Source organism: Siphateles boraxobius, unplaced genomic scaffold, assembly GCF_051911475.1.
Source record: "Siphateles boraxobius isolate OS27281-9 unplaced genomic scaffold, OSU_SipBor_1 25, whole genome shotgun sequence".
NCBI classification, from domain to species: domain Eukaryota; kingdom Metazoa; phylum Chordata; class Actinopteri; order Cypriniformes; family Leuciscidae; genus Siphateles; species Siphateles boraxobius.
In genome coordinates this window covers 21770563-21790582 of record NW_027508866.1, presented here as the reverse complement: position 1 = coordinate 21790582, position 20020 = coordinate 21770563, and the positions used below count along the sequence as shown (strand labels likewise).

Below are 20020 nucleotides of genomic sequence, written 5' to 3'. Positions count from 1 at the left end.
ATAGATAGCAGTTTAGGAAATGATGGTCAGTGGTTCAGGATTTGGCTGGAAGTCTCTGCAAACAGCCTCGTTGAGTGAAGATCTACTCTAAATTTCAGCTGAACTATCATTCGTTACTAACTGAACTGCTAATGAATAATTTTTTGATGAAAATGTGAGTCATATTTGTTTTCTCCAGACCTCACAATAAGCAGGACACCCTGCTACGATACCAACCCTGAAGAAAACCCACCGTATCCAGTCCCGGGCAGCGACAGCTCGACGGATGGCCATCGCCAGCGCCGATCCGTCAGTTCTGAGCGCTTTGTGGAGACCCTAGTGGTGGCGGACAAAATGATGGTTGGCTACCACGGTCGCAAAGACATTGAGCACTACATTCTGTCCGTAATGAATATTGTAAGTTTGGTCCTGCTTTTCTCATGCGTGTTTGTCTCAAATGCGTGTTCAATACCTTTTTAAGGGAACATCGGAAGAACTCGAACAGCATTTGGCTGACTTTGTGTCTTTACTTCTTTTCTGGAGGTCAGGTTGCCAAACTTTACCGTGATGCCAGTCTTGGAAACGTTGTGAACATTATTGTAACCCGACTGATTGTTCTGACAGAAGATCAGGTCAGTGTTTTTAATGTGATGGAGAAGTTTTAATGTTAATATGATTCAGAAGTCTTAAAGGGATAGTTCACCCAAAATATCAATTTGTTGTGTTTACTCAACTTCATTTTGTTCCAAACCAGTATGACTTACTTTCTTTTTTGGAATACAAAAGATGATATTTTGAAGAACATTCATCTGTCTGAAAATCAATGGGGTCTAATGTTGTTTTGGACCCCATTGACTTTCATTGTATGGACAAAAAACGACAATACAAAAACGTTTTCATTTTTGTGTATTTTATTTTCAGAAAAACATACAGGTTATACAGGTTTGGAATAACGAGGATGACCAAATTTTAATTTTTGGGGTGAAATATCCCTTTAACTTTTTTTGCATTGTTCTGCAAAAACAAACTATTTACACAGTTTACAGCTACATTTTGGTTTTGCAAAAGGTCATTGTTTTTCAGCAGCACTTCCCAAGACTAGGCTAGGTGAAATTTTCTCCATAGTCTCACGCACATGCATACTATTCCTCGTTTTTGTCTTTTGTCTGCATTAGCATTAAACGAGTGTGAGTTCAGAGTATTTTTAGAATCTTAGAAACACACCTCACAGTAGTCTGCTGTTTTATTGGCCTGAATAAGACAGATGGAATCATGAATCGTCGGACCACTTTTAAAGATAAAAGTTATTCGAACAGATATGCCTAGACATTGTCCCACAGGGAAACTTTGTAAAAGATTTTACATTAATGTCTTTAATGAAAGAGCCAGGGCGTTTGTCTATGTTTTTTTTTTGTTTTTTTTGTTCTCGGAAGAGTCAAATAACTCTTCTCAGACTGGGAAACCAACCAAAAGATCCAACTACCACAAAGATGATGTCATTAGAGCTACAATTCACATTGTACCAGCCAAATAATATATATATAATATAGTATATAAAATAATAACTCAACAAACTGAAGCATCCTTTGTTATATTGTGACTTCATTTCAAAATGCAGTGGGTCAGATTGTATCGTCTTAAACAAAGTTTGATATGTTACATTGGTGTTCTATGTTGCAGCTCAACTTGGAGATAAACCACCATGCAGACAAATCTCTAGACAGCTTCTGTAAATGGCAGAAATCCATTTTTTCTCATCAGGGGGATGGAAACAGTATCCCAGAGAATGGGATCGCCCATCACGATAATGCTGTTCTCATTACAAGGTCAGTTACTATTATTTCCATCTTATTTTAGGGTAGTTAATGATTGAGGTTGGTAATATGGTCAGGAGGACTATGTTTGTTTGAAAGGAATGTTCTTCTAAGGCCCAGATGGAAGACACCAACACTTCATCTGTTTAAAATCATGTTTGATGACAAAAATTTATTTAGCCAATATTTGATAGATTAGGTTAGTATATCCTAAAGAATTTTACTATGTTATTTGTCTGATGAAAGTGCAAATACTTCACTTTCATACTTCACATGGTAAAATGATTACATTTGATATTCAGACTGATTTTAGTATTTTGCTGAAGCAGAACTAGTTAAAGAAGACCTATTATGCTTTTTTACATTTTCAATGTCTGTTGAATGTGTGTAATGTTGCCGTTTGAGCATGAAAAAGCCCTGCAAAGTTATAAAGCACAAAGTCTCTCCAAAGGTAGTTATTCTCTATATCAATGTCACTGTTTCTGAACTCCCTGAAACGGCTCATTGTAGTCTTGAGTATTCTTCCAGAACACGTCACAATATTAACTTATTTAAATAATTCCCGCCCACAGCATATGAAAAATTAAAGGGAGGAGGCCTGGTTGAGTTAGTAGTGTGTTGAAACTTGTGATTATAGTAAGGGGTGTGGATTTTTCCCAAACATACTTGTAGCAGATGACCAATCACAACACACTGATCCAGCCGACCAATCAGAGCACATTGTGCTTTTCAGAGGAGGGGCTTCATAGAAACAGGAACTAAACTGAGCCTTACTGACAGACTGGGAAGGGAGGTGCTGCTACAATGGAGAAAATGTGAAACATTTTTTGAACAGTCAAGCATTAAAATCTATTTTAGTAGAGCCCAAAAACAAAGACTTTGTAAAAGGGCATAATAGTAGGTCCCCTTTAAGAACTAAATTGCCATTAAAGTTGTTTCCACAAAACCCCAGCCAACAAAACATGTTAACGTCTCGTTGAAAATTGTTTTTATTGACTTTGTTGACTGGAGGTTGTCTTTTTTACTTCCTCTACGGATTTTCCTTTGAGTCAGTCTGTGTTGTTAAATAAAGACCTTTTGAATTCCCTGCCTTAATTCATTATGTTTATCCAGACGCCAAAAACGCCTTACAGTAGTTTGTTTCAGTGATTAGTTTGTGGGCGATCAATCTGTTAAATGGCAGACAGCTCTGCAAATTTAACATTTTTTACTAACTTCCTCAATTAAGCTCAAATTAGAGAAGAAAGGCTTGTTTTAGGGCTAGCTGACATTTTGGCTTTCGAGTTTGACAGTTTGTACTGGAAACATTGGGTGGGTCATTTACAACTGAGACTAAACTGGTTATTAATGTCATTGTTAATTGCTGTTCACTGGTGCATGACTGTGTGGTTTGGACAGGTGTGAGCCTTGACGCTGTCAGCTGATACTGTACACGTCACTCCTTGAGCAGAGGTTATTGGATATTTCTATTTATACATATAATTTGTTTAACTTCGTAGTGTTTTGCTAAACACATGGAGGCCAAACACCTTTTTGAATTGACTGAAACAGGCAGTCTGACGCTAATCTACAGAAAGTTTAATTTTAGGTTTATTCTTCTGAACAGACGGAACAGTTCAAATTGTATTCTTTGATTCTACAGCTATTGTTTTATATGATATGTTCTGATTATTTGAGGCTTTACTCAAGAAAATAAACAAAGTGAAACAGTGAATAGCTATTAAATCCAAATCCGAGAATGTTAATAAACCCAATAGCCCATATATATAGACATTCAGATTTTTGTTGTCTATTCTATCTATCCAATCTACTTAGTTTTTTCTAGTCTGAACAGAAAAAACACTTGTTTACATTATATGTGGTTTGCAATCTGTCTCATTCTGAATGTTCAAATTGGAGTTCTTTAAAGAAATAAAGAAATACATTTATTTATTTAAAATAACTCTACATTCTTGCTGTTGTGGATTATGTGAGATTATGTCATGATAGACATGAGAACAATGTCAGTGTCAGCTACTGAAAATAATTTGACATGCACCTATTAGAAAATAATTTGACATGCACCGGACATCAACTACACTGTATGAATGAACAGATCAGATTTCATAATCTATAAAATTACTGTGTAGTCAGTCCTAGAATGAATTTGAAAAACAAAACTGATTTATGAGCCTTATTTACGCAAAGGCTAATGTGCTGATTAGCTTTGTGTGGTCGGTGTATTATTGAGTACCCCGCAGCGATGTGATTTTATGACTATAGCAGTGCTTCATTTGGAGACATTTATATGGGGTGAATTCATATATGACTAATGATAGCCTGGAGGAGAGCTTAACAATCTGAGTGATGTTCCCTCGAAAGTCTGTTAAAGTAAACACAGCATACCATACAACGTAATGACTACTCATTAGCTCTCTAGCCAGTTGTGATTATTTGTTTATGTTTGGTGAAAATCACCGTGTGTTCTTTGAACACTAATAGCTTACAATAGCTCTAACTAGTCATGCAACAATAGTTTATGAATTTTCCTAGAATTGTTAGAGTTGCAAGTTACTGTACAATGTTTACTACAATTTCAAAATGTTATATTTTCTGTTTGTGTTTGGACTTCCTGTGTTCATTTGTTCTTTTCCCGCCACTCCTTAGTTGCCATGGACACCTTAATCAGTCATTGTCTTGTCAGTCTTGTTTCTTTGATTAGGTCCCTGTGTATTGAAGGCCTGTGTTTTGTACTGTTCAGTTGCCTGTCGTTGTTGATGTTGGCCTGGTTGTTCTGTCCCGTGTGAGAGATATCCTAGTATCTCGAGTATTACTGTAAGTTTGATTTCATGATTAATAAAGACTGTTTCATATAGATCCTGTTTCCTCGTTGCTGCAACCAGACCCGTAACAGAAAAGTTGGAATAGTTTATAAAGTTTACTAAAATTGTGACTGGTGCTGTAGTTTATGATTGTGATAGTTACAATAGTTTATGAAATTTACTATATTTAACAAAAATATCACTGCATGTAAACAACATCACATTTCAAGTAAACTTTGTAAACTGCTGCAACTATCGCAATTTTTTGTAAGTTAAATTCCCCCTGTAGTCAATCCCTTAAACTCATCAAAATTACCCGTTTTTCCTCAGAAAAAAATTTCTTTATGCCTTAAAATAGCTTGAATGTAACTCTACACCCTTGCCTCATTTAGTAAACGCAGTTCTATGAATATGCAAATTAGCCCCGCCTCCACTCACTCGCACCAGCTCAGAGATACACTTGTTGACGATCACACAATGACCTGATTGGTTACAAGGTAGTTTGTGATGTCAGAAACACCAGCGATTTCAAATCGTGTTTTTGAGACTGTCTTTGCTTCACTGCAGTTTTAAATAGAAAATACTCAGCTATAGTATTGACTTGGGAATTTTTACATGGTTTGTCTTAAAGTATATTAAAAACATTACATATAAACAACATTAAAAGCTTGATTTTCACCCACAGGGGAACTTTAAAATTATCTTAAGTTTAGTATTACCGTAACTATCACACTTTTCAAAAGTTTGTTAATAAACGCAAGAATACTATTTATAGTAAATCTATAAACTATTGTAGCTATTACAATATTTAATAAATGTCGCAAACTATCACAATTTGAGTAAACGTTGTAAACTTTATGACTTTTGCAACAATTTTAGTTGCAACTTTCACAATTGCAGCAACATGCAACATTCCTCATATAGCGCACTGCGGGTGCATGAGGAAGAAATATTATCAGGATAAAGACCACTTCATCCTGACGGACGGTCCATTCTGACCTCTCCGGCGATGTTTTTCCAGCCCTAGACTTTTGGCCGGAGTATGATGGGGGGATGCAATATTGCTTGTTTGGAACACGATCCACTGCAAGAGCTGAGGGAAATTAAAGTAACTAAATCAAAATAAATCGATGTCCAAATGTGGCCAGCTTCATGAGACAGTACCTAATGCTGGTGAGTTTGCTCTGCTTGGGGAGTCGTGGGATGAGAGGGAGCAACTAAAATTTAATTTGCATTGTCCTCGGATTTCTAATAGATTAAAAGCCCGTCTTCAAGGCAGAGACCTTGTTCATCATTCTTTGTGGATGCTGTGTATGCCATTGCTTTTTTATTATTGAATTATCAGTACAGTATATACACATCAATTAGACTTCAAGCGAAACAGTGGGTCAGTCACACACACACACACACACACACACACACACACACACACACACACACACACACACACACACACACACACACACACACACACACACACACACACACACACACACACACACACACACACACACACACACACACATTTAGTCTTCCATCTAATTTACTCTGTTTAGTATGCTGTTTGAACTTACAGATAAAGCATTTAATAATGTATTGGTTATACATAAAGCTTTAGTAATTTAATGTCATGCTAAAGTTATAAGTTATGTAGTTTATTATAAGGCATGATGTACCACCATTACAAGTTTAACCTATAACACTGTTATAGCGGGTTGAGTACAGGACTGAATATTCCGGGTTCAGTACAAGTTCAATCGACCATATTTGTGGCATAATGTTAGATTACCATATTTTGACTCATCCTTCATTTTCTTAAAAAAAGAGAATTAAGTTTATAGTCATTCACTTACAATGGAAGTGAAAGGGGCCATTTTATGGAGGGTTTGAGTGCAGAAATGTGAAGCTTATGATTGTATGAAGTCACTTACATTTAATTATTCTGTCCAGTTTAAATGGTCATTTTATAGGTTTAGATGTTACAAAGTTGTAAGATTGGATATAACTCTACACAGAAGAGGTTTATAAGAGATGCACATTATTTTATTGTGGCTCTACTATTGAAACACTAACAAATTGGCTCAATTCACTTCCATTGTAGTTCCTCAGGAGGGACAAGTTGAAATTACACAGCATTATGACATAAAGGATTCTTCAAATCACAGAGCTTGTTGAGGAACTTGCAATGATCAATGAAAAAAACTATAGATTTACACTGAAGAAAAGTAATGAGCAATATCTAGCGGCCAGACTTATCATAGAGACTTATGGGTTTGCTCTTTTGACTTGGCTAAGTAAGTTACCACCTAGAAACTGCACAGCTACACGACAACAGCCACTCTCATCACCTTAGTTATTGCATAGCAACGCCCTGGCAACCACTCACAACACCGTAGTATTGTGGCAGAATGTTTTGCATGGGCAAGTACCACTCACATTTTCTTAAGAAATTGTAATCAAGTTTAAATGAGAATGATCTCACAGTAAGTTTACATTTTTTCACAATTTATAAATTGTATAAGAAGCGTATTACTTGCTTATAAACTGTGTAAAGGAGCACAATGAAACCCTTGTTTTAATTATTTATTTTTTTGGCTGCAATATTCCAGTATGATTTTCCAGATTCAAAGATCTTTTGGCTCCTCTGACACTTTTCAGCTGCCACAGTAAACAGTGCACATGGATATCTTCAGATTGACACCAAAATAGAAGGCCGATAGGAACTTTCCAGCTACCAGTCTGACTGAATACGTGCAAAACATCTGCGTCCCCAACCCAAGCCCCTGACGCAAAACACAAAGCTTCTAAGATAGTTTAATATGATTCAGATCAGGCACTGCGTCTTTCCTCTGCGTTGAGGACAATGTCAAACAAAGCCTGTCTGCCTGCCTTTGGCCAGACTCAGCAGCCCAAACTGCTTCCGATATTTTTCTGGAGGTGTTAAATGCCCCATTTGGGGAATAAGAAAATATTTGCCATTCTTTCATATAGGCCTGCTGACAAAATCAAATCGTCAGCCGACTGATGACAAGTCCCATTGGGGAAAAGACAGGGTTTGGGTTACAAAATAAAACAACAACAACACATACAAAAAAGAAAACTAAAGCAAGGTTCACGAACAGATGTTAAGTTATAATGGTTGCTGTCAATAAAATGTAGGAAATAGATTTTGAATATTTGGCATTAAGGTGCGTTCACATTAGCGAAGTTTCAACAAAATTTTGCGGGCAAAAAATGTCCATTGTCTGTTGTTATTAGTGTAGTGATATATAAAGCACAGCACACACAGAAGACACCTTCAGATCTCGCTGCTTTCTGTTGACCAGTGTGGCATTGTGTGACCAACTTGAAATTGAACAAATTCCTCAGGAGGACATTTTTTCAACCACCTGATGAAAACAAACATGGCAGCGTGCATCGGATGACTGTGTTTCAGTGATATATTAACATTATTGTGCTTATATGCCCTATAAACTTTTATCGTGGTATTTCTGTGATAATTTGTGTGTCTGTGATATAAGATAAATAAATACTACAGAAATTAAAGTAATCAAATGTAAAATAACACTGGATAGTCTTCATTGTAAAAATTAAATACAGATTAATGCTTACAATTAATTACAAAACGTATTCATTCAAGAGCAGCGAGTGATTTTTTTTGTCTTTTGTTCTTTGATTAACATGACAGACGGCAACAGGTCGATTAGGCTGCTGTCACTTTAAGAGTTTATGCATGCATCCAAAATACTGTTACACGACATGTGTTATCTCTCTCAACTAATTAAGTTCCAAAATTGACTGTGTTTAACTGAATACTAAGTGAGTGAGAGGAGGTGTGTGTCACTAACGCTAACGTCATTACCTTTGCCGATGACAACAAAATGGACTGGAATCGGTAAGACGTGAGACTGACCGACCGATTCCGGTCCCTGGCCGTTCGATCGGTGCATCTCTAGTTATGGACATGAACCATAATCACATAATGTGCAAATACAAATAATACTTATGATTTTCACAAGGCAGATGATAAAATGGGCGAAAAAATGTGTGGACTTTGTGGCATAGGAGTTTCCCGGGCCATATCTATGGGAACAGAATATCATAGAAGTCAAATCATATCACCCAGAACACCTTAGCAACCCCATTCGAACTCTCTGGCCAGCGAGTTCTGCACGGGCAAACACCATTCATGTTTTCTTCAAAAGTTAGCTCATGGAGAACCAATGAATTTCTGTCATCTAAAGACCTCACTTTTGATTTCTTTTCTTTCTTAGGTATGACATCTGCACCTATAAGAACAAACCCTGCGGTACTCTCGGTAAGTAACCGAAATTAATCCTAAAACCAAATATTCTTCGATTTAAACATACGCCACCAAACGCCAAATGCTACATGCTTTGTTTTAATTGTGTAACAAATAATTCTGCTGATTTTTGAGAAAGACTTCACTGCCCTGTCTTTATTGAGCTGCTTGGCTCACGTTGAGCTCAAACATGGCTCAATGCCTGCCTGCCTCTACAGACACCGCTGTCTCTTGTTTCATTTTCTAACATTCCCACTTCTGTCTGCTACAGGACGGAGGTGTTTACCCCTCCCCTGTGCAAGCCAAAAAGAAAAGGAGTGAAGAAAATTAGACTATACAATATATAACAGAGAACAACATGATAAAAGAAGAATTAACATGTTTAAAGAAGTCGGGATAACTGAGGAAAAAGCAAACACCCTAAATGGTCTGTGTCAAAGCCTCGTCTTATCTGAACCAGCCTCCTCCAGGGCTGAACCGTATATCTTAGAAGTAATATTGTGACTCCAGGGGTGGTTTGACAGATTGACCGCATTCGTCACATTCCCCGGGTCCCTTTAATTGCCCTGGCATCTGCTCTGCTTCCTTGCTGCCCTCCCCCCTCCTCTTTCTCCACCTCTATCTCCACTTCAACACCCCCCACTCACCCAGAGGCATCACCATGATCTCGGGTCAACGTGTTGCCCTCTGGGGGTCATCGCAGAGTGGGGATAAAACCAACGTGACCCTCGGCTTAGGAAAATAAGCCCCACCAATGAGCTTTCGAGTCAGCCTGGGCCCACTAACTCTCTTCCATCCTGTATCGCTTTCCTTTTGTACCCTTCTTGCCTCCAGTCGGTGTCTTATTAGCCTTTGATTTGCATGTCCGCTCTTGTTTGGGCCTCTGATAAAGAGGCCAGAAGTGCTTTGTTGGAGCGATGGCTCCCAAACAGTCACAAGCCTCCCATATTAGGATTCAATATCTTTAATAATATTTTACCCACCGGGAGGTCAGGTTTAGACCTTTCCAATACTCTTTTGTTAGATTGTCAACTTTAAAGGAGTAGTTCAGCCTCATGCCATTCCGAATCTCTATTACTTTCTTTTTTTTCCCCTTTTCTTTGTGGAACAGGGGTCAGATGTGCCTTTCTTTCTTTCTTTCTTTCTTCAGTTAATACATCATTAATACAGCATGATTTTAATTTCTGAATTAAAATTCTTTTTTGATATTTATGGAGAAGCATAAAGTGAAACAAAACTGCTTTTTGATATTTAAAAAGCCCACATGGTGCGAACAATAATGTCACATGCTGCAACCAACTTGCAGGAAACACTATTATAAAAAAAAATACGGTAACACTTTATTTTACAGTGTTTTTGTTACATATGTTACATGTACTTACCATACTAATAACAGTAAATTATGCATAATTACATGCAACTAACCCTCGCCCAAATCCTTCCCTGACCCTATAGTAAGTACATGTATTTAATTAATATTACTATGTACATAAATGTATAATAACACTGAAACAATGACACCTTAAATAGTGTAACCAAAAATACCCCTGCAGACTGTTAAATAACATAATTTGACCTTTTTTATGAACACTGTAAAAAAAGTTTCTGTCTTAAATTAAGTAGTCAATTTTGATGTTTAAGTCATTTCATCTTAAATTACATTAAACTGACTTAAAAAAATGAGTTGAATCTTGTATAACTTAAATATAAAATTGCAACTTATGTAAAAACATATTGTTGTCATAATTTATTAATCTGATCATTTTTACAGTGAATTATTATTATTTAAGGCACGGTTAGTTCAGGTTGTAAAATGTCACGTGGTTCTACTCCACAAAACCTAATGATGTTTATGAATTCATTATACTTGTAAAACATACTTTTTTGAATATCATGATTAAAATGTGTACACTTACATGTATTGCAAGGTGTAAAGAATATGTTATTACTGTTTACTCATTAAACTGAAGAAAATGGTATAAACCATAGGCGTAGCCACGGGCGGTGCCACCCATAGTGGCAGCTGGCACACCTAAAAATAGATGCAGAATTATTTTTTAAAGTCTTAATAAAAACGTTTTTCTAAACTTGGACTATTGTTGTTTACTTACTCGCGCCTCATGAGGAGAAATGGAAACAATGACCGCAGTTCACACAAAGAAACTTAATGAACATACAGCGGTTCAAAAATTCATGTGGAGGTTTTATATTTATAACATTTGATATGATACAGTTAAGCAACATCACACGACCACGAGGGCTACCATCACAATTGAAAATGTGACACTGATTTCATATGACAGTTCAATAAACAAGTAATTAATATCAAGTCACTTACATAGTTGACACAATATTGACTGTTTTTGTTTTATTTGATCAGCGAAAATAGTTCAAAACAAAGATCACAGCAGAACCACAACGCATCTCACCGGAAAACTTAACCGCATTACTGAAAGACTCAGCGCTTTTAGCGAATCGGTTGAGTCAAAGATTCGAAAGGCCCATTAAATAACCACCTCATTCCTGACCGATTCAGCCGTTTGAACGAATCATTCTAATAAATGACTCAATAACTCACTTATTAATACGGTGATCTGCCGCCCCCTACTGATGGTTTTGTTTCGTGTTTAAAAGTAGGCTATCATTCTATTTGTATATTAAAAATATATTTAAAAAAAACTATAAAAAATAGTTAAAACAATCTCATAACATTATCCAATGCAGTTGTAATATTTAAGTGTAAATTAATTAATTTGATTGGTAATAGCCATATAGTTTCTTATTATTTCAATTGAATTTATTGAATAAATTTAAGAATTTAAAATGAAAGATGAAGCATATATTTAAACCGATTAGGGAAAAATGCTCTTTCATAAAGGTTAAAATATCATAAATATGCAGATTTAAATATGTAAAAGCTGACTGATGAGAATATTGCTTCAAAATAAATTTACGAGTGAATGACCGATTTACTTGTTCGAACGGCAAGCACATGAAAAGCCTTAATGTTGAGCCCTGAGTTATATTTTATATAGTATTATGTTTATGTGCTGAGCCTGAGTAGCTTATAGTTTTACACGTCAGCCCAGTCTATTCTGTAAAGTTAGTGATACGCCGGGTCAAGTTTTTTTTTGCACATTAATCTGACAGTAAATGTGGCACACCCAGTTTTTCTTATGCACACCCAGAGACGCTTTTCTGGCTACGCTAGTGGTATAAACTTTTATTTATTTATTCAAAACTATATGAAACCAACAGGAATTCATAGAATGCTTGTCAAAGAACTTAGCATACATGTTTTAAACTTTTTCATATACAATGAAAACATATTGTGTTTTCATTGTACACAATAGGACAAAACAAAATTATCATAAGAGGAGTCTATACAACTTGTGGTATATATCCATATTTATATATGAGGGACAGACCAGAATTTAAGTTATTCACAGATCATTTTCCAACATAGCTCTCAAATTTGAAATGAACCTGTGCATTTTCAAACTTCAAGATGTGTTAAGACCCCAAACACCATTGGTTTTCAGATGGCTCAGAATGGAAGTGACACAAAAAGGAAAATTGACATTTACTTCTTGTTCTTTTAGTTCTTGCGCAGTACCTATTTAATATTATTAGCGCCCAAAAGTAGGTACTTTTACCTTTAAAGGACCACGGTCTCCTTGTTGATTTCAGTTTGCAGCGATAAACTACTCACCACATGTTTGATCCAATCAGAGGCCAGAGCAGGCTACTTGGATCTTGGATGGTCCTCCATACATCTAGCTTTAGGGTTTTGTGTTTTCTTCCCACCAAACACCAACAGATGTAATCTGGTGAGAATTGTTCTTCTCTCCCAGGCTGGACAGAGGGGGAAAAAAGAACTAAGAGACACCTGGATTTTGAAAAAGCCCATTTCCCCACTGCATAGCTTCAAGGGAACCCCCTCCCCTTAACAGAAGCAGCTGGCTTTGAGACTTGAAGACTCAATCTTTGCTCCATCTTCTTCTATGTCAGGAAGAAACATCTGATGTGTTTTGTAAGACATGATGTTAAATTAAGACTTCTTTAGGACAATGAAAAGAATAATTAGTTATTTTTTATTGCTTAAAAAATATGGAATATAGTGCACAAGTCGTATAGCCTACAATTATGATAATTTTGTGGTTGGATTATTTTTTATGCTTGAAAGCCCCAATAATTGTAATAGCGTGGAAAAGAGTGACCAAAATTTCTCAGAATTTCTATATTTTTCATTTTTGAGTGAACTAATTGTATTTTTTATTTAAGTATTTTAATTTTAAGTATTTGAAGTATTTTCATCACAAGTAAGCTGCCAGTTTTTTGTAGTGAAGGCAATCCCAGAACAAAAATAGTGGAAAAAAATAATGGGAGAAAAAATAACTCCTTATAAATATACTTTCAGCAAATTCATTCTTTAATATTAAATAACTAAAATGTATACAGATAAAAAATTGCTTAATCTAATTAAAATTGACTGTTACCTAAAATTAGTTTTTGTGTGTGTGTGTGTGTGTGTGTGTGTGTGTGTGTGTGTGTGTGTGTGTGTGTGTGTGTGTGTGCGTGTGTGTGTTTCTAGTTTCTATGTTTACTAGAGTAATATGTTGTTTAGGTTATCAACATCTTAACCAAAACCTCTATTAAAATGAATTTTGAGTCGAGTCTCCAGTGTACTTCTCATAATGTTGTTTGAATGACTTACGAGTTGCTGTCTATAGAGAGTGTTCTAAATCAGTCAATTATGATGTTACATTTCAGTTATCGTGTATGTAGTCAGTGGACAGAAAGACTTGAAAGTTTTATGAGATTAAGTAACCTATGCCAGTGCTGCCACACAGAGGTGGCTTGCTACAAAAGTTACATTATAAAAACAGAGTAGATTTAATGTTTCCTTCATTCCATACACATTAAATAACAGGCCTGTTTATTTATGGCAAGGAAAATGACAGTTTAGCATAACGCTTAATGTACAAACCTCTCAGAAAGCCAAGTCCCTGTAGGCTGGGGACCAAAACACTGTCAGTAGTAAATTTCAGCTTATGTCAGTTTTGTGCTAATATCCAAAAATTGTCAACTAAATCTCATTTGGAACAAAACCAACATAACAGGATTAAGAAAACAATGATTTCTTTGACTCTTGAAACATTGAATAATAAAAACATCTATATTTTTTTGGGGGGTGCAAAGTGAACTGTTTTCTTGAATTCTGAGCTCTGGCTTGCATTACTAGGTGGTCTCTTGTTACCAGATGTAGAATTTATAAATGTAACCCCCTTGTCTAGACATTTTCCAGCTACAACATCAGTTGTTTTTTTATTTAATCGTCTAGACGTCAGTGTTGACCCACCCCCTAGTGATTTAAAAAAACTTTCGCATAAACTTTTCACCAGCTTCAAGTTCAGTGGTTTCGAGGTTAATGTGAAGAATCTCATTTTATGGTGGTGACTCAGTGTAGCACTTCTACACCTTGACCTGACCTCATCTGTGTGTGTGTGTGTGTGTGTGTGTGTGTGTGTGTGTGTGTGTGTGTGTGTGTGTGTGTGTGTGTGTGTGTGTGTGTGTGTGTGTGTGTGTGTGTGTGTGTGTGTCTCTGTGGCCAGGTTTGGCTTCCGTAGCCGGAATGTGTGAGCCAGAGAGGAGCTGTAGTATTAATGAAGATATAGGCCTTGGCTCGGCCTTCACTATTGCACATGAGATCGGACACAAGTAAGTATATTTTCTCTTTCTATTTGTCTCTGTGTTCTGGCTGACCATTTGTGACAGTAATATCAGCCAGACATACATTGTAATATGTTAATTGTTGTTAATTAGTGGTGTTTGCTAAGGCAATCATCCGTTTCTATTGTTCACTAAGTAATTGAACCTTAAATCCTCTTGTTTAGGTTGTAGTTGTGGTCTTTTTTTGTTGTTGTTGCTGTTTTCATCCATAGAATCAAAAACCTAGGAGAGGAAATAAATGGGAGATATATACGAGTATGTTGCAAGCCAGATTCAAACAAATTTTTCCTGCATAAGCACCTGGACTCAGTGTTTTAATTCAAATAAGGACATTTTCTAAAAGAAAACCTAAATCTTCTGTTTTTATTATTGGTTAAGAAAATTAACAAAACTGCTTATTTGAAAAACTTTTATTTGCCAAATGAAGGTCATGTAGTGCAAACATGCGGATACATGGAGACCCTCATGACTGAGTCAAAGCCAACAAGTCTCTTAAAATGTCAGATAATTTTACTTTTTATGACAAGGCAGTTTATTCAGGCTGTAAAGGGTCATGTGGTGTGGAAAACTTTTCTTGATATTAATAAATGTAATGATATTTGTAAAAAATATATACTTTATACATACATATATATATATATATATATATATATATATATATATATATATATATATATATATATATATATATATCTGAACACTTGAAAAAAAATGATTAAGATGCATTCAGGGTGTAAAGTTTTTCAAAACCGTGTGTTTTTTTAAAAGATTTTTTTTCTTTTCTTTGTCTTGTTTTGTGCCTATTTCAGAGCAGTATCGGGTTGAACTGGATTCAGTTCCTGCAAGTGAATAAGCTGAGATACAACTGTAACTGTTTAGTGAATTCAACCTTGAATGTCTAAAGAGAGGATCAGGACTCTATTAGAGTCCTTCTGGTTGAAAAATTACTCAATATTTTACAAATCCTATGAGATATTCTACAATTTCAGTTCTCAGAAATACAGTTCTCATAGGATATTTGTGTCTGGATTGGTTTTATTGTGGTCATTATTATGTATAATCCTCAAGCCAAAATGCAAAGCGTGTACTGCCTGCACACACATATTTATGCAAATGACAGTCTGAACAAATGAACCCTATCCTGAAAGCTTAGAAAAATAACCATGATCTATTGGTCTACGTAGATTTTCGGCTAAGTTCAGCGAGATTGCAATTTCCTCTATTATGTCTTGCGTCTGCTTCTGTTGTGGATCAGTTGTAAAAATAGCCGCTACTTCTTGTGGGGAAGGTTTCTCCCGCGCTGATTTATATTGAGAGTAGAGTGAAATGTCAAAATTGTGCGCCTTAAAAAAACACAGAGGAATTGTGTGATGTGGTGATGGTGGTGGTGGGTGGGGGGGTGTTGAATGCATTAGAGGCTAAATTTGAATTTGGATAGACCCCGGCCGGCAACGAAAGGTGAACTAACTTTTTCATACAATATCCAGACAGATATGTAAGGGAACAAAATTTGCACAGCTCAAATTATGTATTTGTGGAGTTGCCGGCAAGGAATGTGGCTGAATGCTTCTGCAGTCTCGTACGCCGATGGCCTATGAGCAGATGAAAGCAGCTTGGAGGAAGGGGAAAAGCAGGCAAGGTTCATTAATAGATGACGGTCCAATTGAGGTCAGCTCAAACATGTAATTATTGATTGACAGCCCGGGATCAGGGTGGTGATTACAACTTTCGCCCTCCTTCAGAGCTCCAGACAGCCCCTGGCCTTTGACCCATCTGTCCTCTTCTTACAGCTGTTACCGAGTCAGAAAAAGACTCTTTTTACAGCTTAGCTGAAGGAGATGTCCTCCGCTCCTGATCTTTCACAGCTGCCCAAGCTTGTTGCTTATTTGCGGGGTGGGCCTTGTGATTGACATGCTCCATCAAAGCTCATGATCTGCCGCTTGTCTCGCAGTTTCGGCATGAACCACGATGGGATCGGAAACTCCTGCGGGACCAAAGGCCACGAGACAGCCAAGCTGATGGCGGCCCATATCACAGCCAACACCAACCCCTTCTCCTGGTCAGCCTGCAGCAAGGACTATATCACCAGCTTTTTGGAGTAAGTGAAAAGAGGATTTGAAGAATGCTTCTTTTGTCGGTAATGCTCAAGACTTTATAATCTAAATTTTAGCGGTCTTCAAGGGTCCAATTTGATCGGAAATCCTGAGAACTGAGCGTGTTCGAAAACTTTGACAGTAGGGAAGAAGACTATTGCAACTTCCGTTTCCGACATTAAATAAATCTGCTTTACCGAATGGACCCGAGAAGGCCCAAATTCCTTTAAAATATGCCAACTTTCCATTATTTTTTTGTGCATTCAACAATGTTTTATTTAAAAAAAAATACATATTAAGTAATTCTACGACAATGTTATTATCCCCCTTCTTTGTTCCCTCTCAGTTAATGCTTCTATATGTAAATTACCAAACCCTCCTGGATACTGGTGTATGCAGCAGCATTTCATTCAAACTGCAAATCTCCAATACCTGATGCGTTTAAGAGAATGCATGCTGGGATTTGCTTAATATTAACATCAAAGTGGACCTATAAGGCCCCTTTTTACAAGATATAAGTCTCAGGTGTCCCCAGAATATGTCTTTGAAGTTTCAGCTCAAAATACCCCACAGATGAATTATTACATCTCCTGTAAATTGCAATTTATGAGTGGAAGGAAAATAATAATTGTTTTCGTGCATGTATCTTTAAATGCAAGTGAACTGCTGCTCCCCACCCCACTTTCCAGAAGAGGGCGGAGCCTTTACAGCTTGTGCCTCGGACACTCTGCCAAAAACAAAAGTTTAGTTTCGATTATCATGCCTATCGCTGTCATGGTCACGTGACATTGTAGTTCTTCATCTTCATGAAAGTTTATTATCTGCATGCGTTTTAAAACCTAACAGTCTAAACTTCTGGTTTTCTGAACGCACACATGCGAACCTCGCGCAAAGAAAACTGGATGTCAGACAGCGCGTCCCATGAGTATTAAACTAATTTGTCATTTGCGTCTTATTGCACTTAAACTGTAAAATACACACTAGGTTATGTCAAAAACAAACGAAGTTCACATGAACACAGTAGGTGATATAACAGATGAACTTGGCGGACTGTGTACAGATCACTCAGGGGAGGAGCTAAGGTAATAGGGCAGATTCCGTCAGTCAATAATCGTTTTACCTTGATTATTTTTTCATAATCGTTGGAAGCCAAAATCAAAATCGAAACTCAATTACGACCAACCGCACATCCCTAGTTTAGAGTACGTAGATAGATTCTTTTTATGCTTTTACTCTTTATTTTCCCACTAATGCATTATGCCACTTTACAATTGGGAAAATTGTGAATTTATTTTTTATAACCTAATAAATACATTTTTTAAAAACCTAATAAAATTTGAAAAAGAGTCTGTTCAAGGCTAGACGAGAGCGTGGTTGATCTGTTGTAGGCAGTCATTGGCAGGACTGGGAATTGTTAGCCTAACGTAAGACGAAAGGAAAGAATAGTGGTTGCCATGGCTGTCAAAAAGTTTTCCTGGTGAATGACCTCATGGAAGAAGATTAACATCACAGCCATCACTGGCATCAGAAGCTTTATCATCGTGTGCCAACTTCCCACACAAACACAAAGAAACGCTGCTCTGTTGGTTTGGGATGAACTCCCTGTTGTATAATCACACCGTGTCATCTGTGACCATTTCGGATTGAGGTTGAATACTTACCTTCCTTTTTTGGATTTGCTTAGCACCGAGCAATTCATCAGTAATGGGCCTTCTCTAAAATCTCAGGTTGATGTAATCTTTGGCAGTAAAACAGCTTTGCTATGATAATGCTAGTCTATTTCCGCAACATCCCCATCTAGCAGATTCTGGGTGGGTGGATGGGTCTTTTCTCGTCAGAAACCGGTGTGTTTGGCTGTAGATTCCGACTTGTTTCAGAGTACTTGTTTGTACATGTAGAGTAGGAACTTTCAATAAAGAAAGAGGCTTTTGAAAAATGCCTACTGTTTGCAGTAGTCATTATTACAGTTAGACTGATATATCGAACATATATGCTCATTTTGAGATCGACATTGGCCAATAGACATGCCTTTTGGCCGATTGAAAAGTAATCATGTCAGTTCCAAAGTATACAATAAACATAAACTTTAATTTCTCAATTATTTAAAATTATTGTAATGAAAAATGTTGAGCAAAAATTTTGTCAAATAAGCATTTAATTGGTTTTCTGTACTTTATCAGCCATCGGCCACCCTGTTCTTGGACAGGGTGCTTAACTTAAATTAGAGGCCCCGTTTACACCTAGTATTAATGTGTTTTGGTCGATTGGATCACAAGTAGACGAGGTAGACATATTCCCGTTTACACCTGGTATTTTAATCCGTCTCTTTTATCCACTTTCAACCAATTCTGTCCTGATTTCTTCTAGGGGAGGGTCTATGGGCAGGTAAATGTATGGGCTTTTACAGATCTTTCGATCTAATGGACAAAATAAGCTTGCGCAATTTACTTATGAACAGATGACAGGAAAACATTCAGAGAGCAGCAGAGTGAGTGTGTGTTCGAAATCAGAAATGGTGAGAGAACATTGTGCTTAGTTTGTCTACTGGAGACCCAAAAACAAAGTTTAAATCCTGTCTGGCTAGCTCACTTCCAATAATGTTTGGAATTATTGTCAGTAGGCGGAGAGTAGGCGTCTTTTGTGGCTGTTCGAACACATTCGACCACATGAGCGTCTACACTATGAAAGCAATCCGGTCAAATGCGTTTTCAACTACCTCTGGAAGTGGTCAAAAGTGGACAAGCTCAAAACCTTTTAGACCCGTTTACACCTGTATTTACCGTCGTCCACTTGTGATCCGATCGACCAAAACACATCTTAATACCAGGTGTAAACAGGGCCTTAGACACATGGTCAGTTATTTTGTCTATTTTCACTCTGCCAAAGAAAATGATTCTAAATTAAGATAACGCAGGATCAACCATTGCGTGCCATCGAACAAGATAAACGTACACAAACACAGTCAAACTGATCGATACAAACGGTAAAGTGTTTTATACTAGATATCAGTGCTTTGCTGCTTGTCCAATTAGATTAGAGGACCAGAACTAACTTATCTATCTTATCACTAGCTTAACATTTTTCGATATCGATCAAACACTAGGTAAAACGTTTTTTTTTTTTTGTGATTTCCTATTCAACTATTTGTTTTGTGCTGAAATATTGTAAATAGTCATTAAGTTTTTTCATTGCTGGAATATCAGCTCGCTGTAATGAGTTTACCCAAGGAAGTTTTGTTGACGTGTCAAATAAACATGTCCATTTTTAAAGTGACCATTTTTGTCTTTCTCTAAAAAA

The 20020-nt window shown here is 36.8% G+C and overlaps 1 protein-coding gene across 1 annotated transcript in view; it reads left to right on the top strand.

Moving 5' to 3' along the window:
* The window catches only part of adamts6 (ADAM metallopeptidase with thrombospondin type 1 motif, 6), a 96538-nt gene that overhangs the window by 10123 nt on the left and 66395 nt on the right, over positions 1-20020 (top strand). The window contains exons 5-10 of the mRNA XM_077243170.1: positions 179-396; positions 528-611; positions 1660-1805; positions 8869-8912; positions 14513-14618; positions 16582-16728. Of these exons, the coding sequence (XP_077099285.1) occupies positions 179-396; positions 528-611; positions 1660-1805; positions 8869-8912; positions 14513-14618; positions 16582-16728 (745 nt within the window). The remainder of the gene's footprint in view (positions 1-178; positions 397-527; positions 612-1659; positions 1806-8868; positions 8913-14512; positions 14619-16581; positions 16729-20020) is intronic.